The sequence below is a fragment of the Equus przewalskii genome, chromosome X, assembly GCF_037783145.1.
Source record: "Equus przewalskii isolate Varuska chromosome X, EquPr2, whole genome shotgun sequence".
In the NCBI taxonomy this organism is placed as follows: Eukaryota; Metazoa; Chordata; class Mammalia; order Perissodactyla; family Equidae; genus Equus; species Equus przewalskii.
In genome coordinates this window covers 43,012,431-43,038,559 of record NC_091863.1, presented here as the reverse complement: position 1 = coordinate 43,038,559, position 26,129 = coordinate 43,012,431, and the positions used below count along the sequence as shown (strand labels likewise).

General features: G+C 45.6%; 1 protein-coding gene across 6 annotated transcripts in view; it reads left to right on the top strand.

Annotated features, from left to right (window-relative positions):
* GNL3L (G protein nucleolar 3 like) overlaps positions 1 to 24,799 on the top strand; it is a 32,933-nt gene extending 8,134 nt beyond the window's left edge. For 2 of the 6 annotated variants that reach the window (XM_070605454.1, XM_070605455.1), the window contains exons 3-16: positions 3,716 to 3,756; positions 4,702 to 4,809; positions 5,604 to 5,720; positions 6,510 to 6,593; positions 6,761 to 6,896; positions 7,817 to 7,920; positions 10,594 to 10,738; positions 13,415 to 13,502; positions 14,021 to 14,195; positions 14,279 to 14,421; positions 14,738 to 14,874; positions 16,696 to 16,823; positions 19,575 to 19,794; positions 21,387 to 24,799. In XM_070605454.1, the coding sequence (XP_070461555.1) occupies positions 3,716 to 3,756; positions 4,702 to 4,809; positions 5,604 to 5,720; positions 6,510 to 6,593; positions 6,761 to 6,896; positions 7,817 to 7,920; positions 10,594 to 10,738; positions 13,415 to 13,502; positions 14,021 to 14,195; positions 14,279 to 14,421; positions 14,738 to 14,874; positions 16,696 to 16,823; positions 19,575 to 19,794; positions 21,387 to 21,469 (1,709 nt within the window). In that variant the 3' untranslated portion in view covers positions 21,470 to 24,799. Of the gene's footprint in view, positions 1 to 3,715; positions 3,757 to 4,701; positions 4,810 to 5,603; positions 5,721 to 6,509; positions 6,594 to 6,760; positions 6,897 to 7,816; positions 7,921 to 10,593; positions 10,739 to 13,414; positions 13,503 to 14,020; positions 14,196 to 14,278; positions 14,422 to 14,737; positions 14,875 to 16,695; positions 16,824 to 19,023; positions 19,795 to 21,386 lie in introns of all 6 variants that reach the window. The other 4 variants (XM_070605456.1, XM_070605457.1, XR_011536105.1 and 1 more) reach the window with 3 other exon arrangements.
* The last annotated feature ends 1,330 nt before the right edge of the window (positions 24,800 to 26,129 follow it).

Here is a 26,129-nt window from a genome sequence, read left to right as displayed (position 1 = left end):
GATTTACAACCATCCGTGATTGGTGGCACACGTATATAATCTGTTGTACTGACAGACTGTGGAATGTAAGTTGCACAGGGAGGGAAGGGGGCTGGCTGATGAATAAGGAACCAAGTGGAGGTTCCAGTGTTTTTGGAAGTCTCTAGAAGACTTGAACAAATGAGCTTGTTGATAGTCGAACAAAGCAGCTTGAACTGGGAGGTTGAACAAGTGAGCTTGAAGATGGTTGAGAGGGGTGTTTGAGACTGCTTTCTCAAGTCCAAGCAGTTACAGATGATGATCATAGGTATCACCATACCAATGGGTGGGGCAGGTGGCTGCATGGAGTGGGGATCCCTGGAAGTGAGGATGTTGAGGAAGTACGAAACCCAAGTGTTGGAAGGGGCCCCGTGATCACCAGTTACCCAGGTGGATGGTGGCAGTATTTGGATCGAAAGTAAAGCTATGAACCAGGGGCTTCAATGAATGAGGAAAAGTGACTCAGGTGACAGGCATAGCATTGGCCTCAAAAAGAATAGGATTTTTTTTTCTTTTTTAACAAGAGGGAGAAATAGTCTTAGTTTGGCAATGGTGAATCTGGAGGTCACCTCCTCTACCTACTGGCCCCAAATTGCTCATGTGCCAGAGAAACAACCACCACCTTTCCAGAGGCCTGCAGGGGAAGCAGAGTTCTCAGGGAAGAACTGAGTGTCCACTAAGGCAGGGGGTTGGGGAATTGTTCCCAAAGAGAGATGGAAGAATTAAAGGAGTGCTGATCTCCCAAGTGGGAGTTTCAGAGGGCGTAGTGGGAAGTTTGAAGCAGGAGCAGAGGGAGATTGGAGAGTGGAGTCAGTGTCAGGCTGGGTGTACAGGGACGTGAGGCAAGACTATGGGAGATGATGGGTGAATGGAGAGATCTGCCTTGGAGTAGTAGTGATGTGAGAGTTGGTGAGTTTGACCTAGATGTTGTTGGTGGATGGAGACATTGAGGCTCAGAGAGATTTAAGAAAATTCTTCAAGGTCATATCGCTAGGTAGCTATTGAGAGCCAGAATGGGGATCTAGGTCTGGCTGGCTTACAAATGGTAGCAGTTTTCTCTCTGAAAATGTTGAAAAACAGATTAGCAGAGGCTCCTGGGTGCTGCAGTGCTGTGAGTGATGAGTGTACCCTTGCCCTCCTCCCCTTCTCTCCTTCCCCTTCCTTCTCCCCTCTGAAGCAGATGTTTTTTCCCCTCTCTAAATGAGGTATTTTCTTTCATTGTGTGCTTGTATCTAGTGTAGGCCCTCAGTTTCCAGAAGTTAGGCAGATGGAAATTGTTGAGTAAAATGGCCAAACCTGGTTCATTCCAAACCTCACATTCTTTTCATTGCAACATGAATTCTTTGGAAGAAAAGGAGACTTGGGGGTTTGTTTTCTGTTATTGTTGTTGTTAACAGGGAAATTCAACCCATTCACATTCATTTTGGTAACTAATGTGTTTGGTCTACTTTCAGCTATTTTATTTTATATTTTTTGTTTCCTCTTATTCCCTTATTTATTTACTTTTTAAAAATTGATCAAGTTTTTAAAAAAATCTTCCAGTAATTAAAGTTATGTTGGTAATTGTATTCCTATTTATATCAAACATGATTAAACTTGAATTTCTCTATCACTTTACCAAAGTTAAATAATATTTTTGTCCTACCCTTCCAAAGTGAGATCTTTAGCATGCTTTCATGCTTTTCCTTTTCCAACCCCTATTGCTTGATTCCTGAATTTTGTTGAAATAATTTGGTATTTTAGTTCTGAGCTATTTCACTATGATATGCTTCCTGGATTTTAAAAATCCTTTCTTAATATGTATTATAGTTCTTAGCCAGATTACTAGCATTTTCTTTTTAGATTTAATGGTAAGTTTTAATAGTTTTCCTGCTCACCATTATTTGTTTCCTTTAGCTCGAGATCTTCTGATTTAATTTTTACTTTTGCTGGTATACTTCCTCAAGTAGTTTTACCAGAAAGGGAACACAGGTGGTAATCTTTGCACATCTGAAAATGTCTGTCCTTTATCTTCATGTAAGAGTGATCTATTGGTCAGGTACAGGAATTTAGTTTTGGAACACAGTCCCTTGTCTCAGAACTTCGTAATGGGGCCGGCCCGCTGGCGCATCGGTTAAGTTCTCATGTTCCGCTTCTCGGCGGCCCAGGGTTCACTGGTTCAGATCCCAGGTGCAGACATGGCACCGCTTGGCACGCCATGCTGTGGTAGGCGTCCCACGTATAAAGTAGAGGAAGATGGGCATGATGTTAGCTCAGGGCCAGGCTTCTTCAGCAAAGAGGAGGACTGGCAGTAGTTAGCTCAGGGCTAGTCTTCCTCAAAAAAAAAAAAAAAAAAAAGAACTTCGTAATGGTTATTCTTCTGTCTTAATTGTTCAGGATTGTAGATTTGAGAAGGCTATCTACTTCTCTTGCCTTTGTTGGAAACTCCTTCTGTTTAGAAGTTTATAAGATTTTTCTCTTTATCCTTAGAGTTCAGAAATTTCATCAGGATATGTCTTTTTTGTTAATCTTGATGCTCCATGAGCCTTTCTAATCTGAAACCTCAAGCTTGTTTTCAACTTAAGGAACTTTTGCTTATTATTTAAAAAAATAATAGCTTCTCCATTTGTAACTTTTTCTCTTTCAGGAACTCCTATTATTTAGGTATTTGCTCTCCTGGATCCATTCTCCATTTTCTATTTTTACTCAATAGTTTTCATTTCTTTGGATTTTTGTTCTGTTTTAAGCATTCTCTTCCCTTGATCTTCCAACTTTTAATTTGGTTGTTAGTGATGTCTGTTATGTTTTTCACTACATCTATTGAATTTTTATTCATTATCAAGTTTTGGGAATCTTTTTCTCACATAGTTCCTTTGAAGTATCTTCTTGAATCTCCTTAAGAATTTGTAGTAGTATTTAAATTCTCCGATTCCTACATTAACTCTGCTTCAGTGTGAACCACCTAATGTGGTTGGGGAGCCTGTTCTCTGTTTGGTAACCTCAAGCTGCTCTTATATTTGTTTGTATATATCCTGACCTGCCAGAACCCCTCCCCCCCCAGGAATTCCTTTAGCCCCACTTGCAGATGGTGAGAATTAAGGGCAACCATTCTTCCCCAAGAGGCCAGCTGTGAAGGGGTAGCAGATGGGACTTCTCATTGAAGCGGGGAGAGGCCTCTTAAGTTTCTGGGCTTCATTAAGGCGTGATTGGAGAAGGTGAGCTCTCTCTTCCTTGGATCCAAGGGAGGCTGCACTTTAGCTGTACAGAGCAAGTTCCTTTGGAGGCAATGGCCTGAGCAGGGTTGGCAGGAAGGGGCAGTTCTCTCCCCATGTGCTGAGGGCATCTACCTTGGCTTAGCCAGCTCGGACTCCTCAGATCACCTTCCCATACTGCCAGCGCCCCCATCTCAGCCTGGTGCTGAAATTACTGAGTTGCCCCAGTCAGAAGTTGGGGGAGAGAAAGGAGTCTCAAGTGCACATTCAGGTCACTCTCGTCACAGGATTCCAAGAATTGTTTCAGTTTGCATTGAAATAATGCCCCAAACCTTATATCCAGTATTTCCTCTGACACTGTTGCTACCGTTACTGTATCTGTCTTGTACTGGGCCTAGATAGACATGGTGTCTGAAGTTTCCTTAGGTTCCCAGTGTGGCCTGGCCTCCATTAAGGTGTCAACAAATATTGGGTAGGAGGATGATGGCTCTTTCTTTTTTTTGTAGAGAATAAAAAGCCAAGTAAAGGTTCCAAAGGCTGCAAGAAGGTAAGTTGGTCCCACCATCAGGTAAGGTATACCCATTGTTGGAGGTGATGTCAGGAACAGGTTGCTTGCCCTAGAAGAGGCCCATAAAACCCAGTAGATAGATGTTGGATGACTCTAGACAGAGCACTACATTGGAATCAGTAGATCTGGCTTTCCTTCCCTCCTGGGTGGCCGTAGTAGAGAATCAGTAGCATTTATTAAGTTTCCACCGTAAGCCATTGCTGCTTTGTGCTTGATATACCTAGGTAGGTATTGTCATCATCCCATTTTTTAGGAGACTCTGGGCGTCTCTGATAAAGTTCCTAGGTTCAAGGTGGCACACCTGGGACTTAAGTCTGCCTGATTCCCAAGTCCCTATTGCTCATGGAGAGGAGGGAGGCCAAAACATAATCTTTATCCCTCGCTCCTAGATCTCCTGGTCGTGCTGGGAAAGGTGTGGACAAGTAAGACTTGGTCCAGAGCTGTGGTTCTCAGATTTTAGCATGGTTAAAGTTCTCAAACTTTGGCCCTCCAGAATCACCTGGAGGGCCGGTTAAAACACAGATTGTTGTGCCCCATCCTGAGTTTCTGATTCAGTAGGTCTGCCGTGGCATCTGATAATTTGTATTTTATAACAAGTTCCCAGGCGATGCTGCTGCTGCTAGTCCAAGGACCACACTTTGGGAGCTACTTAGCTTTTTCCTTGGCCTTTACTTGGGAAACCTTCCTAGTTGCTCTTCCCCATGCCCCGTTTCCTGGGGTTCTTCAGTCAGTACCTGCCTGGCTAGAGGAGGGAGGGTCTCTCTCAAGCCATATGGGCAGACCTCCAGGGACAGAGCCTTTCTTTTTGCTTACTCCTCTCATTCCCCCATAACTATACTTCTGAGCAGCTTTAACCCCTTGAGAGGGGTGATTTCCATGGGTTCATTAGCTCTGTTTGATTTTTTCCTCTTGTGTGGTGACCAGCCTGCAAAGCAGAATGGGAAGAAAGCAGCCTCTAGAGTGGCCTCTGCTCCCCAGTTTGTTCACTCCAATGATCGTGCCAATTGGGACACTGAATTAAAGAAGAAGAGGGTAAGCCCTTTACCTTGGGGGAGAGAGAAGGCCTAGTTCGACTTCTAGGTCCGCAGAAGTGGTGAATGGAAGGGCAAAGGCCAGAACTGTTAGGGTTCTTGAGGCTGTTTGTGGAAGGGGGAGAGAGGGTAGTCTCTTTGATACTTGATTTAGCGTCTCCATTTACTCATCTGCCCCTCACCTTGCTGGACATCGTTGCTGTCCAGCCTATGTTCCCACTGCTTCATGGAAATGACCCCTGCCAGCCTCACCAGTGTGTTCTCTGACATCACACTCATGGAGAGTTTTCTTCCTTATCTTACTTAATCCTATCCAAGTTCTCAGTATTTGAGACCGTGCTTTCCTTGAAATACTCTCGCTTTCCCTTGAAACACTCTCACTTTGACTTTCTTATCATCTCACTCTCCTGGATGTCCTCCTTCCTGTTTTCCAGTCTCTCTTGCTGCTCCTTCCTCTTCCTGCTCTTTAAATATTGGAAGATCCTTGTCCTCTTTCCCCCTCTAGTCTTCACTGGTTCCCTCTGTCTAGAACACATTCTCTCTCAGCTTCACATACCCTCTTTTTATTGTTCTCTGCCACACTTTCCCTTCCTTCATCTGTCTGTCTTTTTCTTTGTCTCAAACCCCTTATCTCCTGCTGTCATATCTGCTCTCCCTGTATCCCTGCTCCTCCCACCTCTGCCATGTCACCTTGTTTCCTCCCTGTCACCCATTCCCTGTTATTCTTGGTCTTCCAGCCCTCCCTTAGGCTGAAGATCTAGTCAGCTACAGTACTGGTGTGTGTTCACTTGTTAGGTTGGGGAGATGAGGGAGAAGCGGCAAGCTGCCCGGGAGCAAGAGAGACACAGACGCAGGACCATTGAGAGCTATTGTCAGGATGTCCTGCGACGCCAAGAGGAATTTGAGCGCAAGGTAAGAGAGCAGCCTTTGCCCCTGGGTAGGACTGGTGTGAGTTTGCTTAAAAGCATCTTTTGCCATTGCTCTGTAAAAGGGAAAGAGGAAGAGTGTGAGGTCGTTGGAGGGGAAATAGGGAATCAGTACAGAGAGGATGGGAAACAATGAGGATAGAGGGAGGGAGGAAGGATGAGAAGGAGGTACAGGGTCATTTTGAGCCTTATCTGCGACTGGACAACCCTGGATAGGTCCTCTCTCCAAAGCTGGAACCCAAAGACTTGGGGTTGGGAATGGGGGCGGGGAGACATAGGACTAGAGGACGGGGGAGAGAGGGAGTGAGAGTATGAAGGGAGGGTTAAGAGGAGTATATGTTGGGGGGATGTCATCTTCCTTCTGGGACTTCTTACTGCCTCTTTTGGCATATATTCTCATCTCACAGAATATGCACTTTCGAACTCACAGTCCCTTTTCTAACAAAAAGTATGTATTTTGCCTCCCCCATCCCATGTCCCCCCGTAAATCGTCTTTCTCACTTACACCTCCCTCTCACATTCCTCCCTTACACACCCATGTGCACTCTAAGGCCTCTAGCTGGTGCTCAAACACACACTTACTTACACAGAGGCAGATACACGCACCATGTGGGTCTATCCATTCTTCTTCTAGTTCCTGGCTTTGTTGGCTGGTCAAAGCTATTCTTACTTGGGCTGGGACTCGTAAGGCTCCCCCAGCCTCCCATGGTTTCTAAAACCCTGGCTCTCACTCTCTCTTTCCTCCCCTGGACCATTCTCTTTTTTTTTCCTTTAGGAAGAGGTTTTGCAGGAATTAAATATGTTTCCTCAGCTGGATGATGAGAGCACAAGGAAGGCTTATTACAAGGAGTTCCGTAAGGTATGGGGACCCATTTTTTAAGGCCCTTTGAGGAGGACACCAATCCAGTTCCATCTTCTCTCCATTTCTGTTTTTCCTGATTGAGATGGAGACGTTTTCTTTCATGGGCCTGTGTCATTGCTACTCAATCCTTTCCCTGCCTTCATCACCCATCCTCTGCCCTGCAGGTGGTGGAATACTCTGATGTGATTCTGGAAGTCCTGGATGCCAGGGACCCGCTAGGCTGCCGTTGCTTCCAAATGGAGGAGGCTGTCCTGCGGGCAGAAGGCAACAAGAAGCTGGTCCTGGTCTTGAACAAGATTGGTGGGTGTTGGGCAGGATTGGGTTAGGCAGGGCAGGGGCCAGGCCTTCTTGAAAAACTAGCTGGGACCAGACCCCAAGACCCAGCAACTCAGTGGTATTCATAACAGTTGTGCAAGGTAGGAATTCTTGTTCCAGTTTTTAAAGCAAGAAATCTGAGAGGTGAAGTCACTTTTGTGTAAAGACACACACACACACACGAACACACAGAGTGTAGCAGAAGTTTGGAATGGAGTCCAAGCCTGTCTACCTTTTAGCCCTCTGTTCTTGACATTTTGAGCCTTATCTGTGACTGGCCTACCCTGGAGAATTTCTGTCTTCCCCAAGCTGGAACCCAAAGACTAGGGCAGAAGAGCACGTGGGCTCAGGAGTCACTCAGGTTCTGGTCTCATCTCAGTTGTGCTGTCTGTTTTCTTTGGGATCTTGGACAAGTCATGTCACCTGAGAGCTTCTGTTTCTCTAGCTGTAAAATGGGCTATCATTGTACCAACCTCACAGGGTTGTTGTGAAAATTAATGATAAAGTGCTTGGTACGTACATGGTCACTACTTCACAAATGGTAGCCATTCTTGTCAGAGCTATTCTTGACATTTGGCCCAGCCTAGAATGATCCAGAGAGGGGATGGAAAACAATCTATTAGAGGCCTCTGGCACCCTGGTCTCCCTGTCTTGGAAGGAAGGCATCTGGGACTAAACAGCTAGTTTGCCCATTTTCCATGAGGGAACAGAAGTCCCTTCAGAGAGTACCAACTGTCCCCTAGACTATACTGTCCTTTCTCACTCTAACCTGGGGACTGGACAGGGAGTGGTATCTGTTGGGAGGAGACCAAGGCCTAGCCTTGGGTGTGGGTGGCTGTGTCTTTGGAGTGAGCCATTGAGGTACTGTTCTCCTTACCAGTCCTATCTGTTCCTATTTTCCCCAGACCTGGTCCCCAAGGAGGTTGTGGAAAAGTGGCTGGATTACCTTCGGAATGAGCTGCCAGCTGTGGCTTTCAAGGCCAGCACCCAGCATCAGGTCAAAAACCTGGTAAGCTGGGGCCAGGGGCATCTAGCCTCTTTGATGGTAGCCTGGGGCCAGGGTTGGGGGCTTGTGAGTTGGCCCTGGGCCTCCAGCCCTTTGGTAATTGAACTGGGCCTTCAACTTTGAGCTTTTTGCTTTACTGGATGACTTCTTAATATTAGTTTCATTTTTCTTCTTCCTATATTATTACTCTTCAGGAAGCATTTTTTTTTCCCAGATGTAAGAGTAATGCGTACTGTCTATAGAAAATTTGGAAAATATGGTTAACTATTTGTTAAATTTTAAAAATATATACCTCCATTTGTTTTTCTCTTTAAAACAAATTGCACTACTTTCTAATTATATCGTTAATACAGAAATACATTTTTATTGTAAAATATTCAAGTATACAGAAACATTGGTTGCTTCTAGGGAGAGAAACTGGGTGATGGGGGACATTTTTTCCATCTTGTACCAGGTATAAAAAATAAAGTAGAAAAAATGAAAACAATTACAGATAAAGCTTAAATACTCATTCACCAGTACCCCTAATTCCAATCTCCTTTATCCATACTCATTGGTAACCACCATTGTCAGTTTGGTGTGTATCCTTCCAGATGTTTTTCTGTGCTTTATATATGTGTGGATGTATATATAAAGAGAAAATAGTGTTTAGGGGTATCGTATATTTCATCCTGTGACTTCCTTTTTATTTTCCTTGGAGATCTTTCTATAGAGATCTACCTTTTTGATGCTAAATAAAAATTAGTTTTCAATTTTTTTAAAGATTTCTTGTTTTAATTTATATTTCTTCAATTAAAACTATGGTCAAACCCTTTTACATATATTTATTCATTACTACTTCTGTTTACTCCTGTATGTGAGCTACCACTATTGCATGGCCACTGACAGCTGAGTGGTGTAGGTCTGCACCTGGGAGCTGAACCTGGGCTGCTGAAGTGGAATGTGTCGAACTTAACCACTAGGCCACTGGGGCTGGCCGAGTTTTCAATTTTTTTATCATTATAGTCAGTACTTCAACACACCCTTGCACATGTCTTGGCAGGTGGGCAAGTGTTTGTGTAGGTTGGATACTGAGAGGTGGAGTGGCTAGGCTTTACACGTTTTACATTTTCCTAAACATTGATAAATTGTCGCCCACCCCCGTCCCCAGTGGCTGTACCAATTTATCTTCCCACCAGTGGGGTAGATGAATGTGTGAGATGGCCTATTTCCCTACACTCTTGCCAACATTTGATATCATTAAAGATTTTAATCTTTGCTCATCTGGGAGAAACATACAGTAGTCCCTGCTTATCCACGGGGGATACATTCCAAGACCCCCGGTGGAGGCTTGAAATCACAGATAGTACCAAACCCTATATATACTATGTTTTTCCCTATACATGCGTACTTAAGATAAAGTTTAATTTATAAATTAGGCACAGTAAGAGATTACCCACGATAATTATAAAATAGAACAATTATAACAATATTCTGTAATAAAAGTTACCATACATCTTAGCAACCTCAGTGTACAATTTTTTTGTTTCCTTATTAAGTCAAGAAGTTTCACCTTTTCACCTAAAGGAAGCTCTTTACGGCTTCTCTTTGGCCTTTCTGAATTGCCAGCATCATTACTCTTGCACTTTGGGGCCATTATTAAGTAAAATAGAGGTTACTCGAACACAAGCACTGTGATATTGTGACAGTCAGTCTGATAACCGAGATGACTGCTAAGTGACTATTGGGCGGGTGGTGTGTACAGAGTGGACATGCTGGACAAAGGGATGATTCACACCCAGATGGGATTGAGCAGGACTCATGAGATTTCATCATGATACTCAGAATGGCGTGCAGTTTAAAACTTGTGAATTGTTTATTTCTGGAATTTTCCATTTAATCTTTTTGGACCATGGTTAACTGTGTGTAACTGAAACCATGGATAAGAGGCGACCACTGTTTCTCATTTATAATTTTTTGGTCTTTTTGATGGCAAAAATGTGGTAAGCATCCTTTTCTAACAGCTTTCTTTCATTTGTATTCTACTTTAAGGATGTATCTCCTTAACTTGTTTCTTATTGATGGATATTTAGGTTAATTCCTATTTTGCAGTGCTGTGGTGGGTAAGTAAGGAAGGAGGAAGAGGAGGAAGAGCATTCTGAGTAGAGGAGGTGGCATTAGGAGTAAGGAGATGGAGGCTGGAATGGGCTTGTTCTGTGTGAGGAATCAAGGGAAGGTAGGCTGTATGTGGGCCAGGCATCTCTCTCTTCCTGCCACAGGCAGGGAGGGCAGATGTCCCCATTGTGCAGATGAGGGCACCAAGGCCCAGAGAAGGGAAGCAGGATTTGTTGGGCACATGCCTGTGAGAGGCAGAGCTGGAACTCAAACCTCACCTGTTGAGAGGCCAGGATGCCATCCTGCCCCTGCTGAGGGAGGCAAGAGACACCTGTGTCCAAGCAAAGGCAGGGACAGAGAAGACTAGAGATGCAAAGGCAGTGGAAAAACAGGCCTCATGGGTCTCTGAAGGGAGCAGGGAAATGGCAGGTGTTCAGGGCCTGTGTGAGAAGCCCTCTGCTTCAGGTTGGGGATCTCGGTGATTACAAGGAGGTGGCCCTGAAAGTTTCCCTGAAAGTTGGAAATCGGCCCAGACCACATCTCCTACCTGATGCCTCTTCTGTTATACCCCTCATTTTCCAGAGTCGTCGCAGTGTGTCAGTGGAGCAGGCCTCTGAGTCACTGCTGAAAAGCAAAGCCTGCTTTGGAGCTGAAAACCTCATGAGAGTTCTGGGGAACTATTGTCGCCTTGGCGAAGTGCGCACCCATATCCGTGTGGGCGTTGTGGGTAAGGCCTTGGGGGAGGTCATGGGGCCCAGGCTGCTTCCTTGGGCAGGGGCTTCATTTGGCAAAAGGATTCTGGGAACTTTGTATTACCTTTCTGGGGAAGAGAGGAGCAGTTCAGGAAGGGTTTTGTGATTGGTAATTTGGATTGATGGATGTGGGAAGGCATACTCAGAATCACCACTGTGCATTGAGTGTTAGAACCATGGACCAAATGTACAGGGCTGGGCTTTGAGTTAACACCATCTCATCCTACCAGAGCTGTGGGAGGGAGGGATGAACATCTCCCTTTTACAGATAAGAACACTGAGGCCCAGAGAAGGGAACGGGACTTGTGGGGCTCAGCCCTGTTTGAGAGAAGACAGAGCTGAGGCTCAAACCTTGGCCTCTCTGGAACCCAGGGCACTGAGGGAAGGATGGTGGGAAGGGAATAGGGAAATTGAGAGAGGCAGAGATAGACCATTGGGGGGAGGAAGTTAAGCCAAGAGAGAAAGACATTGGAGAGAGAGCTAAACACTGAGAAAAAGGTATAGATATGTGTACTTGAATAGACACAGAAAAAGAACTGGGGAGCCAAATGGTCGGATTGGTGGGGAGTGGAAAGGGAAGACAGAATTAAATCACAGAAGCATGCAGGGAGAGGGAGATATGATCACAAAGAAATACCGGAAAGGGTGGGAATGCAAACTGGTGCAACCACTATGGAAAACAGTATGGAGATTCCTCAAAAAATTAAAAATAGAACTACCATACGATCCAGCCATCCCACTGCTGGGTATTTATCCAAAGAGCTTGAAGTCAGCAATCCCAAAAGTCCTATGCACCCCAATGTTTATTGCAGCACTGTTTACAATAGCCGAGACGTGGAAGCAACCTAAGTGTCCAGCAACAGATGAATGGATAAAGAAGATGTGGTACATATATACAATGGAATACTACTCAGCTGCAAAACAGAACAAAATCATTCCATTTGCAATAACATGGATGGACCTTGAGAGAATTATGTTAAGTGAAATAAGCCAGTGAAAGAAGGATAATCTGTGTATGACTCCACTCATATGAGGAATTTAAAATTATGGACCAAGAACAGTTTAGTGGATACCAGGGGAAAGGTGGGGTGGGCACAAAGGGTGAAGTGATGCACCTACAACATGACTGACAAACATTAATGTACAACTGAAATTTCACAAGATTGTAACCTATCAATAACTCAATTAAAAAAAAAAAAAGGAAATACCAGAAAGGACATAGAGACAGACTTGTGCACAGAGACCTGCAGAGAGAGACATAAGAGGGCTAGAAACACCCTAGGTATGTAGAGAGGCAGATGTGCATGTCCAAAGAAAGAACGAGAGAGAGACAAACACAGGGATAGAGAAACAGACTCAGAGAGAAGCACATAGAACGAGGCCAGAGCCAAGATGTAGACACAGGAACACACACACAGTCCTATGCACACATACAGATCCACAAGCACATGTACAGATCCAGAGGCAAAACACCTGCAGACCAAGTCCTTCCCACCTCACCCTTCCCACTCACCCCAACTCTGCTCTCCCCAAGCAAATAGAGCCACAGAGAGACACGTGTGCCTAGGTACACTCAACCCTCAAACACAGTCACACACCCAGAGTCACGGAGAGAGACAAATACACAGATGTGTCTATGATGAGACAGATAGATATATAGAGAGAAATGGAGACAGAGAAGAGAGTTAGGGAGGCATAGACAGGGAGAGAGAAAAAGAGACACAGTGAAACAGGTGTGGAGGGGCATATAGAGAGAGAGAGACAAGCCCACAGAAAGAAGGAACACGTAGAGAATGAGATGAGTTGGCGTAGAGGGAATTACAAAGAGGCCGAATTGGCAGGGTGGGGAGAATCAGAGAGAAGACAATGGCCAGAATGAGAGACAGTGAGACAAACCGGCAGAGAAAGATGCTTATAGAGATACGTAGAGAAGGAAAGATGCGGTAGAGAAAACGTGAGTAGGAAAGAAAGACAAAAATGGAAAAAGCAATGATATTTAGAATGAGAAAAACCAAGAGACCAAGAGACACAGAGAAAAAGAGGTGTACATGTACCTTCCACGCACGAGGGGTACGTACACACACCCAGGCACATCCATGAAAGTGATATACGTGTAAATTCTAGCCCACAGAGAAAGAGAATGGTGGGAATGAGAGACTCAGGGAGAAACACACAAGGAAATTCTCATACTGAGAGGTACTCACAGATGCCCAAACAGAAAAATACCACACCACAAGCAGACAGCTGCTCAGAGACTAGCATCTGGAGTTAAGCCCCCTCGCCAGGTGAATTACACACCAGGGGAGATGGTTTTCTCTTTCACAGACACTTGCAAATGTCTACCTTCTGTTAGATCATGTCACAGAGGCCTTGCATTGAGCACCTTTCTCAGGCTGGTTGTAGGTGGGAGGTGAGTGTCATATCTAGAATGAGGGCCTTGTCTAGTCAATATGCTCACAAATGGAGGAGAGGGCTAGAAAGGCCATATGAGGGCTTGGTCAGGGCCTGGGGTGGTAAGGCAGGAGGCCTGGCTCTCTTTTTGGCTTTCCTGTGTCCTGGTCACTGCCCCTGCATGGGCCACTCACATACAGGCTGGCCCAAATGTTCCTGAGGGCCCTTCCTGCCCTGACCCATCTGCTGCTCCTCTGTAGGCCTTCCCAATGTTGGAAAGAGCAGCCTGATCAATAGCCTGAAGCGCAGCCGTGCGTGCAGTGTGGGAGCTGTTCCTGGGGTCACCAAGTAAGCACCTGCCTGTTCCCCCACTCCACAGCTCCTTGACCCTACCATTCACCCAACTCCCATGCCTTCAGCCCCTGTCCCTTTCCTTATCTTAGACCAGCCTCTGATTCTTCCCTGGGTGTGGTAATCTCACTAACAGCCTTTGTTTACCTGACACACACTAGGTGTGGGCCAGGCTCCTAGCTGGGTGCTTCCCTCTTAGCTCCTTGAAGCCTCCTAGCAGATGTGTAAGACTGGGCTACGAATACACAGCTCTGCTTCCTTGATGAAGCAGCTGAGCCTCAGAGAGTCAGAAGCTTGCCCATAGTCCTGCAGCTCAGTTCCCAATGGCAGAGGCTAGACTAGAATCAGTTCCAGGTCGGTAGGGCTCCACAGCCCCCGGCCCCACATCGCTCCACCTTCATCTGTACGCAATCTGCCCCTCACCGCTTCTCTCAACTGTGTGACTGGGGCCTAGAGGATGCCAGACACACCTGGGCTTGTCAGTGTCCTCTGTCATCTCCTCTCTCCCACCCCAGGTTTATGCAGGAGGTCTACCTGGACAAGTTCATCAGGCTGCTGGATGCCCCAGGCATTGTTCCAGGACCCAACTCAGAGGTGGGCACCATCCTGCGCAACTGCATCCATGTGCAGAAGTTGGGAGACCCCGTGACCCCGGTGGAGACCATCTTGCAGCGCTGTAACTTGGAGGAGGTACGCAGGGCTCTTGCTCATGCCCTACCCCACTCCAAGGGCCCTTCATTCTTCCTCATGATTTCTTTTCCTCCCTTTACCAGATTTCCAACTATTACGGTGTCTCTGGGTTCCAGACCACTGAGCACTTTCTGACTGCAGTGGCCCACCGCTTGGGGAAGAAGAAGAAGGGAGGCATATACAGTCAGGAGCAGGCGGCCAAAGCTGTCCTGGCTGACTGGGTGAGGTGAGGAGGGGACTAGAGGTAAGGGTGAGGCCCTCTGGGAGTCAGGTTCCACCAAGGGGCTCATCTATGTTCATTGCAGCGGTGGGGGCAGCCTGACTTCCTGGGTCCCAGGACAGGGAAGGCCAAGGCACCAGGTCATGTCCTGCTCGGGAATTTATGGCCAGCGATTATCCAGCAGCTCAGCCTCTTGTTCAGGAGCCACTGTCTGGGTTTGCTTGTTGTCCCTCACTGTTTCTGATTTGGCAACTCATCTTCTCTTTGGTCATTTGTTCTCTTGATGACATCACCACCAATTTCCTCCCGCCTCCCAATGCAGCGGGAAGATCAGCTTCTATACACTTCCACCTGCCACCCACACTCTACCTGCCCATCTCAGTGCTGAGATCGTTAAGGAAATGACTGAGGTCTTTGACATTGAGGATACTGAGCAGGCCAACGAAGACACCATGGAATGTAAGTGGTGGTGAGTGGACTGGCCTGCCCAGCACTTTGTCTTGCCCTGGTGAAGCCACACAGACCTGACACCAAATCTCACATTTGACCTCCTCCTGCCCTGACCCTACTCTGGCTTTTGCAAAATTGTTTAACCAGCTCTAAGCATAGTGTCTTCTCCCACAAGGTGGAGAATTCTAATCTGGGCCATGGAGGTGGTTGTGGGCTCTTGGTCAATAGGAAAAAATCAGCAAAGTACCTGGTACACAGTGAGATGCTCAGGAAATGTGAGGTTCCTTTCCCCATCTCTTGGGACCTGGAGTGGACTGAGACACTCCTCTCAAAAACCCCTTGTCTCATGTTGCCCTAAGCTTTGTCTCAGCCATTGCATGTCCGCTCCTAGATTTTATTCTCACCCCCATTGGCGAGTGAGGCATCTGAGTGACAGAAAGATGATATTTGCCAAATGGCGCATGGTCAGTGGCAGGCAGAGGTGGCATTCAAACCAGTTCTTCTGCCCTGTTGTCAAAGATTTACCCAGTTCAGAGTAGCTGAGTGGGAATGGACTGCCTGGATTCAAATCCAAGTTTTGTTTCTTGTTAGCTGTATGATGCTGCACAAGTTGCTTAACTTTTCCATGTCTCAATGACATCATCTGTAAAACGGAGACACTAGCACCCACCTGATAAGATAATTGTGAAGACTTGTTTAATATGTAAAACCACTTAGAACAGTGCCTGGCATATAGTACATGCTTGGTAAATATTAGCTGTTATTAAGGTGATTATTTGCTGGGGTACAGAGGTGTGTCTTTCAGAAACTCCTGTAGGAGTATCTCTTCAGATACTACCATTCTGCAGCCCTGGCTTATGGCTCCTCCTTCCTTCTCTATCCTACCCTAGAAGGGTGCCTGGTGCTCTCTGGGCCTGTCTGTGGGCACTCTAGAATAATGGAGAAAGCCCTAGCTGGACTGGCTTCCAGTTTTTATGTTTCTCTTGATGGCCAGTAGCTTTCCTCCTCTGGGCCTTTTAGTGTCCTTAGATCACAAATGAGGACTAGAGGACTTGCTCACTTCAGAGTTTATTCCCCATATGGCTTTGGGCAAGTCATTCCCCTTTCTGAACTTTACTTTCCTCTTCTCTCAAGTGGGCAATTGGGAGGAATTAGAGCTCATGTTCTTATGGTGATGCTTGACCCTGGCTGGATGTGAAGGCAAGAGAGGCTCTATCACTGAGCATGCACTTTGGAAAAAGATTGAGGTCTGGGAAATTGAGAAGAGGGAGAGGTTAATGGTGAGAGTTTCCTGGAGGAGTTGGCCCTAGTGTTGGACCTTGAAGAGTGAGTAGAGATTAGAGGCCCAGGGGAGGGGCTGAGGGCAAAGTTTAGAAACAGGTGTGAGGGTAGTATGGGCCTAGGGCAATGGGCACATTTGTGGTTTGCAGTGGAGGTCAGCTCCAGGCAAGGGGCCAGAGGGAGGGGGAGAGAGGCCTGGTCCTGGAGAGGGAATCCCAGTTGCTACCATTTACAGAACAGTGTCTTGGGCCAGTGCATTTCAGGAATCCTCTGCTATGACTCACAGCACCCCTGTGTCATAGGGCTTATGGCATTCTCATTTTCCAGATGAGGAAACTGAGGTTCCAGGATCAGCTCCATCAGGCGAGTACCCTACTACAAAACCCAGGCCTTTAATCCTTTGTCATATGGCCTCTCAGCAGGAATTAAAGAACTGTCCTTCCCAACTCCTCTGGGCAGCATCCACATATCTTTTCCACTGAGGCCTGACCAGGGGGCTGGCATCAAGGAAAAGCCAGGGCTCTGACAGTGGTGTTGGTTGTGTTAAAGGCTTGGCCACTGGAGAATCTGATGAGCTGTTGGGTGACGTGGACCCGCGCGAAATGGAGATCAAGTGGCTCCATTCTCCGATGATGAAAATAGCAGATGCCATGGAAAATAAAACCACCGTGTATAAGGTACCTGTCCCGTTTCTTCATGGCAACTCTTGCTTACCCAGGGCTCTGGGAAGTGGTCACTCCCTTCTGCCTGGCTCCCGCGAGGTCTGCCTATAATGGTAGGGAGACATGGATTGTTCACTCACTCCCTCTGGGCTCCCTGGGTGCCTGGCTGGGTGTGTCATTTGCCAAGCACTGGCAGGTCCAAGGACGAGGCATGCTGTCTCAATCAAGCAGCTTTCCTAGCCCGACTCCAGCCCAGAGAACAGGTATCCCTGTCTAGCCCCCCAGTTGTTCAGGTTGCAAACGTAAGTATCCCTGACTCTTCCTTCCCTTTATCTAGTATCCAGTATCCCATAATAGTCAGCACCTAGTCCCCTGGCTTCTCCCTCCTAAATCTCTTGAGAAGCTGTTGGCTTCTTTCTGTCCTTACTATTCCTATAAGCCTAGTCTAAGCTTCCTATCCTCTCTTACCTGGACATGTGTCCCATGGTTTCTAATTTCCTGATCTGACCATGTCACCTCCCCTTTCATGACTCCCCAGCACCTACAGGATCAAGTCGATATGCCATGTTGCAGGCTTTTTCAGCCTCCTCTTCTGCCAGTCCCCCCATCTCTGCCCTTCAGGAGGTCACAGTTTAGTGGGTTTCAGACACAGACATCTGCGCTATGGTAGGATACATATAAGCTAGGGGTGGAGGCAGAGGTTGGGAAAGCATAGATCTAAGGGCTCTGACCTTTACTACTTGTGGGTCAGGGAAGTCTTCCTAGAGGCCTTGATGCTTGTGCCATCTCTTGAAGGCTGACAAATTCTCTGGACAAGGAGGGCAGCAGCCCGTGGGGGAGGGCGCAGCCTGTGCTCATGGCAAGGCTCAAAAAGAGAGCGTGGTGTTTTGGGGAAATTGTTAGTGGTGTAGGGTGGCTGGAGTGGGAGTGGAAGAGAGGAAAGATGAACCTGGAATCAGATCACAGAAGGCCTTGAGTTTGAGTTTCAACCATGGGTAGTAGGAAAACACTGAAAGTTGATCGGTTTTTCCAAAGGGTTTTACTTTTTTTTCCATTTTGTTTATTTAAAATATTTTTTCTTTTTATTTATTTTTTGACTAGGTAATACATGTATAAAATTTAAAAGTCACTAAAGGGTATACGGTGAAAAGTAAGTCTCTGTCTTGCTTCTATCTCCCGACCACCCTGTCCCCTCCTTGGAGGCTGTCACTATTAGCAGACTTGAGCATCCTTTCAGAACTATTCCATCTTTATACACACATATATATACCTACAAGCAGATACAGAGATCTATTTTAATTCAAATAGTAGCATGCTATTCATATTGTTCTGCACTTTGCTTGTTTCACTTAGGAATACATCTTGTAGATTGTTCTTATCTGGGAGGGTTTCTTAAGCAGGGAAGCAACATGGTCAGGTTTGTGTATTAGAACTATCACTGGCGGCTGGGGCAAAAATCAGGTTAGAAAGAAAGGGGCCGGGGGGAGGCAGGGAGTCCAGGAAGGAAACTGTCACGTGTACTCTGTAAGAGACGATGAGACCTGCACTGGGGCAGTGTCAGGAATCATACCATTCCCATCCTTACATAGTTTCAAAGGTTCCCTTGGTGCTTACAGGAAAATCACTGTCAAGTTGTATATTTAAGGCTATCCCCTGATAATATTTCTCACTGAGTCCATAAGCCCCAGAACCTACCATTTTTCCTCAGGGACCTGTAGTAGTTCTCCACTTACACTACGAGTTCCAGACTCAGGTTCAGGGCCCTGAGCAGGGTCACTCCATTGCACAAGTGTGGGAGATACCATTTTGGTGTGCTATATTGTGAATGGTGTCCCCCTGCAACCCCAGAGTTGTATAGTGTGGTAGCCTTGCCTTTTCCCCACTATAGTGTAGCAGGTGGTCATACATATATAAGCCTGTCTGCTTGGGTTCTAATTTATTCCACTGCTTACTAGCTGTGTGACCTTAGGTGCCTTGTTTGTCATAGCATTGTTGCAAGGATTAAGTGAGTTAATACATATGCATGTGTACCTGTATACATATACCTAAATATGTATACATACGCATATATGTATGTGCTTAGAATGGTACCTTGCACATAGTGAGCTTTCTGTCAATACCAACTTTTACTACCCACATCTACCTTCCACTCCAGCCAAACAGACACTGTTTTGGGTGCCCAGGTATGCTCTGTGTTTTTCCAATTTTCACTCAGGAATGACTTTCCCATCAATAGAACTGTGTTGACCACGACCATCCTCTTAACGTCTGCCACTTATGCTGCGTCTCTCTGGTGGGCACTTACTGCACTCTGACTTGTGGTATGGTTGATTGTATCCTCTTTAGCCTAGTTGTTTCCCAAAGATGGGGCTGCATCTGACTCATTTCTCTAGCATTTCCCCACACAGAGCTGGGCACAAAATAGTTGTCAGAAAATATTTGTCAAATTGAGTAAGACCTTGAAGGGTCACTGGAGCAAAGAATCATTGTAATACCAGTTGTCGTTGATCAGGTAACTCTGCTTTTTCATTTTATTCTTATAAAAGCCATGCAAGCTACCCATTATCCACTCCCATTTCACAGAGGAGCAAACTGTGACTGAGAGCTTAGCTAAGCACCTAATTTGTGGTGGAGCCAAACTTAGAGCTTAGTTCTGCATGGCTCCAGGCTCCCTGTTCTTACCTAAGCTTGTCCCTGCCTCCTCTGCAGAAGTCTTTGGAGGTACTCTGGGGACCCAGACCTCACTGTTATCCTCTCTCTCCCCAGATTGGAGATCTCACTGGGTATTGCACCAATCCAAACCGTCATCAGATGGGGTGGGCTAAGCGCAATGTGGACCACCGCCCCAGGAACAATAGCACAGTGGACGTCTGCCCAGTAGACCGCCGCCCAATGCTGCAGAGGATCATGGAGACGGACCCCCTGCAGCAGGGCCAGGCTCTGGCATCTGCCCTGAAGAATAAGAAGAAGATGCAGAAGCGTACAGGTGGGGGCACCTGACCACCCCGCTGTGCTCCATAAAGAGCCCACCTGGGGCCTTGATTTAGGGGCTCCTGAATGAGTATCTCCATGTATCCAGCCCCAGACCAGGGTTAGAGGGCAGGGGTGGGTTAGGAGGCTCACCTACTAGCACAATGGTTCTCAAACCTTAGCTTATATTAGAATTGCCTGGAAGGTTCTTAAAACAGATTTCTGGGACCCACCGCCAGAGTTTCTAATTGAGTAGGTTGGCTGTGGGGCCTGCTAATTTGTGTTTCTAACTGTTTCCCAGTTGATGTTGATGTTGCTCCTCTGGGGACCACACTTGGAGAACCGCTGGCCTAGCCTATATATCAAATAGACACCATTTATTTATCAGCTGCTTTCTATGTGTTAGGAACCTTACTGGCTATATATAACGTTTACTTTATCACTAGGCAATACACTCAAGGTACAAAAGGATATATAGTAAAATGTCTCTCTCCTACCCATCCCCTAGTCATCCAGGCCTACCCCGATAGGCAACTAGTTAATTTCTTATATCTCATTCCTGAGATAGGAACACAGGCAAATACCTATATACTCTTTGTTCTCTTTTTCTATACAAATGCCAATCTACTGAACGTACAGTTTTGCCACATTATTTTTCCATTCACTATGTATTGGGGATATTTCCATGTCAATTCACAAAAGAACTTCCTCCATTTTGATGGTGGTCCATTGTGTGGCTGGCCCATTTAGGTCTTCATGGCATACTAATCTTCACTAACTTATTGTGAAAGTCTTATCCTCATTTGGTAACTGAGGAAACTGAGGCCCAGAGATGTTAAGTGACACACTCAAGGTAAGACAATTAATATTTGATGGAGACAAAATGCAAACCTAGGATTGATTGACTCCATTGGCCCAGTTCTTTCAATTAGGCTGTGTTTATAACCATTCACTGTTGGCCTGATTCCATCCTGACTCCTGGGAATCCACAGATGAATTGCTCGTGAAGTCCTGGTCTTATTGGAGAGTGGAGAGGAGAGAAGAAAACAGACATTGTCAGCACGCTGAAGACATAGAAAGCATAGTGAGGGAACCTAACTCAGCCTGGAGATGGTGGTGGAGTAGGGGTGATCAGAGAAGGCTTCCTGGAGGAGGTGATGTTTGAGGGGAATCTTGAGGAACATAACTATTCCTCAGTGTGCCTCGAGGAATGGGAGGTGAGCTTTCAGGCGCAAAGCTCTTACAGTCATGCTGCCTCTTTGCTGTGAGTGCTTTGAGGGTACTGGCAGAATGCTAAGTTCAACACGGTAAAAAAAAACTTGCTGTTTTGATACTAGGAAGGGATAAAAATACTTGGATCCCAGTGAATCTGACACTCTGAGATAGAAGCTACGTAGGGGTGATCATTTCACAGGTAGACAATGGTTCTACCTGTGAGGTTGAGCAGTGGCTGCCAGCAGCCCACCAGTTGTTTTGTGTAGTGTTGAGAGGTAAATGAGCCAGTTTCGGAGTTTGGTGCAGGCCAAGGATAGATGTAGGCTAACTCCTGCAGGCTTCCTTTTGGCAAGCTAGCCACCCAAGTGACTGCCTGTATTTCTCCATCTGCAGATAAACTTGCCAGCAAGCTGTCTGATACCATGATGTCTGTCCTCGACCTCTCTGGCAACGCTGATGACAGTGCTGGTGACTGATGGACTGATCTCACCCCCCAACTCCAAGCACCAGTTTCAGTGGGATAGGGGAATACAGATGGAATGGTTTGCTTCTCCCTGAGGCACCTAAATATTAAAAGAAGCCCCACCGTGCTGCCCCCTCCCCACCCACCTCCCACCACACACACGGTGTTTCGTCCATTCTTCAGGAAAAAAAAAAGTCTCTAGTGGCTGAAACTGGCAAACCCAATACCTTATTTAACCCCCACTTCCTTTTACAAGAGAAATAAATCATCAGCAGATCCCTGAGGCTAACAGTTTATCCCCAATCCTGTAGGTTGGACTGGTTGGAGGGCTGACCCCTCATAAAACCCTCTTGGACAGCTAAACCTGCAGCTAGAGGCTAGGTTGCTGGTGGATCGGGGGGGGGGGGGTGTGGTCCTGGAAGGGTGATGATTTCTTTACCAGTCCACAACAGATCTCAGCGACAAGACGTTCCTGCAATGGGCTACAGGCCATCTGTCTTCCTCCCACCCAAATCCACAGATCCTCACCTGGGCGGCAGAGGGAGTAGGGGGAACAGTGATGAGCCTTCTGTGTCTCTGAAAGGGTCTGGGGATAGGATATAGGAAAGAAGAGAACACACAAGCCTGGCTGGTGATGAAGTGTGGTAAACACTACCTTGTTTGCACGAAGGGAAAATAAGGCACCATTTTGTAGGCTGGCTGGGTGCCTTAGGGGCAAGCCCTGCCTTGGGGCATTCCTGGGTAGACTGAGTTGGAGGAATCCCTTGAACTGAAGCATTCTGTCTGGGCCCTGCCCTTGTGTGACCATGTCTCATCCAGTACCAGCATTTGAATTCTGTGATTCAAAAAGGTGCTGTTGCCATTTATTCACAGGCTGCATCCTCAAGAGCTTCTGTATCTGGGGTGCACCAGGCAACTCCTTTTCCAGTGTCTAGAAGTCATTATACCCCATTAAATATAATTAGCCACCTCCTCCAGAGGAGCTTACGCCATCAGACGGGGGCAGTGGGCCCAAGCAGTCCCAGGGGCCCTCAGAAAGGGACTGGGGTAGATGATGGCAGCAGAAACACAATCTTCTCACTTCCCCAGGGGTGGTTTTAGTTATGCATACGACCTTAGTTCCCAGCAGTCTACCCAAGACTCATCACATCTGAAAGATGTGATGCTTAGATTAGATTGCTTCAGTCTTTGCCTACTACCCCAAACTTCCACACCTTCTTTGGACCCACAGCCACATCTTAGCCTTGTCTTTCATGCTGTCATCCTCTAATTTATTACTCAAATCCTAGGAGTGGAGCCATGTGGTGGAGTGGTGAGCGCCCTTGGCTTGCAGGCTGATCAGCAGGGAAGTGCACACTGCTGCGTTCCAGGGCAGCCAAAGGAGAGAATTATGTATTGCTTAAGCACAAACTGCACCAAACCCTGGAAACCTGTTATCTCCTTTAACCCTCAGTATAGCTCTGCCAGTAAGGGATTAGCCTCTTCATGTGAAAGATAAAGAAGCAGGCTCAGAAATTTGTCAGGGTGTACCTAAGATGACATGTTAAGTGGTGGTGCCAGGATTGGAAGCCAGGTGTGATAAAACCTTATGCAGGCCCTTTCCTCTGTGTTATACTGCCTCCTTAACATTAAGTACCTACTGTGTGCCACTTTGTGTTATCAAGCCCTTTAAATACATTCTTGCTTTTTTTTGTTTTAAAAAATAGGGTCTTGAGGGCCAGTCCCATGGCTGAGTGGTTAAGTTTATGCACTCCCCTTTGGCGGCCCATGGCCTCGCCTGTTTGGATCCATGGAGTGGCTATGGCACGGCTCATCAGGCCATGCTGAGGTGGCGTCCCACATAGTGCAACCAGAGGCACTCACAACTAGACTGTACAACTATGTACTGGGGGCTTTGGGGAGAAGAAGAAGGAAAAAAGATTGGGAACAGATATTAGCTCAGGTGCCAGTCTTAAAAAAAAATAGAGTCTTGTAAAAATTCTACTCTGAGTCCCCTTGGTTGGGGTCCAACTTATTTCACACTATCTTATCAAACTCTCCTGGTAGATAATAGTTTTACAATGGAAAGTTGGATACCAGGACAGCTAAGGCCATTTTACAACCATATGGTATTTCATGATTTAACATTTAAAATATTTTCTAGTACTCTTAAGAGATCCTGGTAAGTAAGTACTAGAAATAGAGTAGTCTCTAGATGAGTAAGAAGCAGCGTAGGAACATAATTTGGCCCAAATCAAACAGATGAACTAAAGTAGTCATGTCAGGTTAAGAATCTGGGACTCCAGATTCTCTACAACCTATGATAAGTTTTTAAAAAAGCTGTTTCTTTTTTTAAAGATTTTATTTTTTTTCCTTTTTCTCCCGGAAGCCCCCAGTACATAGTTGTATATTCTTTGTTGTGGGTCCTTCTAGTTGTGGCATGTGGGACGCTACCTCAGTGTGGTTTGATGAGCGGTGCCATGTCCGCACCCAGGATTCGAACCAACGAAACACTGGGCCGCCTGCAGGGGAGCGCACGAACTTAACTACTCGGCCACGGGGCCAGCCCCCAAAAAAAGCTGTTTCTTGAGACTTTTCCCTCTTACCTTTTTTTTTTAAATTAAGGTATAATTTACATACAATGAAGTTCATCCTTTTTAAGTTCTGTGAGTTTGGACTAATGTACACAGTAGTGAATCACCATCACGATCAAGATGTAGGATAATTACATCGCCCCCAAAACTCCCGGATCCCTTTGTAGTTAACCCCAGCCCTAGCCTCAGATCCTGTCAACCACCGATCAGTTTTCTGTCCCTATAGTTTTGCTTTGGCATGAATATCATGTAAAAATAATCCTACAGTATATAGGCTTATTTTATGCCTATAGAGTTTTAAATTTTATTTTAAAAATTTATACAGAATAGAATTCCCTCTGGCGTATAGTTCTGTAAGCTTTGACAAATACGTATAGTTGTGTAACCAACACAAGATTCAGAACAGTTCCATTATCCCTAGCCCTCCACCACCAAATTTATTCCTGCTGCTTTATAGTACAAACCTCTCTACCCCTAACTCCTGGCAACCCTGGTTTGTTCTTTGTCGTTAGAATTTTCTCTTTTGGAGAGTGTCATATAAGTGGAATTATACAGTATTTAGCCTTTTGAGACTGGCTTCTTTCACTAAGCATAATTCATTTGACATTCATCCACATTATTGGGTCTATCAATAGTTCCTTATTTCTGAGTCTTACTCCATTGTATGGATGTACTGCCATTGGTCTCTCCATTCTCCAGTTGAAGGGACGTTGAGTTGTTTCTAGTGTGGGACAATTACAAATAAAGCACCTGTAAATATTTGCATGCAATTTTTTGTGTTTTCATTTCTCTAGAGTAAATACCTAGATTTGGATTGCTGGGATATTTGGTAAGTATATGTTTAACATTCTCAGATGCTGTAAAACTGTTTCTCAGAGTAGCTCTACCATTTAGCATTCCCATCAGTGTATGAAAGTTTCAGTTTCTCCACATCCTTTGCAGCACTGGGCATTGTCAGTTTTTTGACAGCTACTCTAGTAGGATGTAGTTGTATCATTGTGGTTTTGATTTACATTTCCCTACTGACTGATGACTTGGGTATATTTTCATGTGCTTATTTGCCATTCATATATCTCTTTGGCAAAGTGCTCAGATCTCTTGCACAGTTTGTATTTTTTATTGTTGAGTATTGGAAATTCTATATTTATATTGAATACAAGTTCTTCTTTTTGAGTTCGTGATAGTTTACATCATTGTGAAATTTCAGTTGTACATATTTCTTGTCACTACGCAAGTGCTCCCCTTCACCCCCTGTGCCCACCCCCCACTCCCCTTCCCCTGGTAACCACTGAACTGTTTTCTTTGTCCATGTGTTTGTATTCCACATATGAGTGAAATCATATGGTGTTTGTCTTTCTCAGTCTGGCTTATTTCGCTTAGCATAATTCCCTCCAGATCCATCCACGTTGTTGCAAAAGGGATAATTTTGTCTTTTTTTATGGTTGAATGGTATTCCATTGTATATATATGCCACATCTTCTTTATCCAATCATTGGTCGATGGACACTTGGAATGTTTCCATGTCTTGCCTATTGTGAATAATGCTGCAATGAACATAGGGGTGCATATGTTACTTTGGATTGTTGATTTCAATTTGTTTGGGTAGATACCCAGTAGTGGGATAGCTGGGTCATAAGGTATATCTGTTTAGTTTTTTGAGGAATCTCCATACTGTTTTCCATAGTGGCTGCACTAGTTTGCATTCCCACCAAGCATACAAGTTCTTTACCAGATGCAGTTGACCTTCCGGATCCACATATACTATGTTTGTAATCCGTGGTTGGTTGAATCTTCGGATGGAGTCGATTAAGGGACTAGAGCGTCCGTGGATTTTGGTATCTGCAGGGGCGTCCTGGAACCAATCCTCCACGGGTACGGAGGGACTACTATATATACTTTGTAACATTTTGTCCCAATCTGTGGCTTGTCTTTTCATTCTCTAAAAGGTGTCTTGTTTTTTTTCATTCCGAAAAAGCTTTTTTGACAGATTGGGTTCTTTTTTTAATTTTTAAAAATTGCAGTAAAATGCATATAACAAAATTTACCATCTTAACCATTCTTACGTGTACAAGTTCAGTGGCATTAAATACACTCACATTG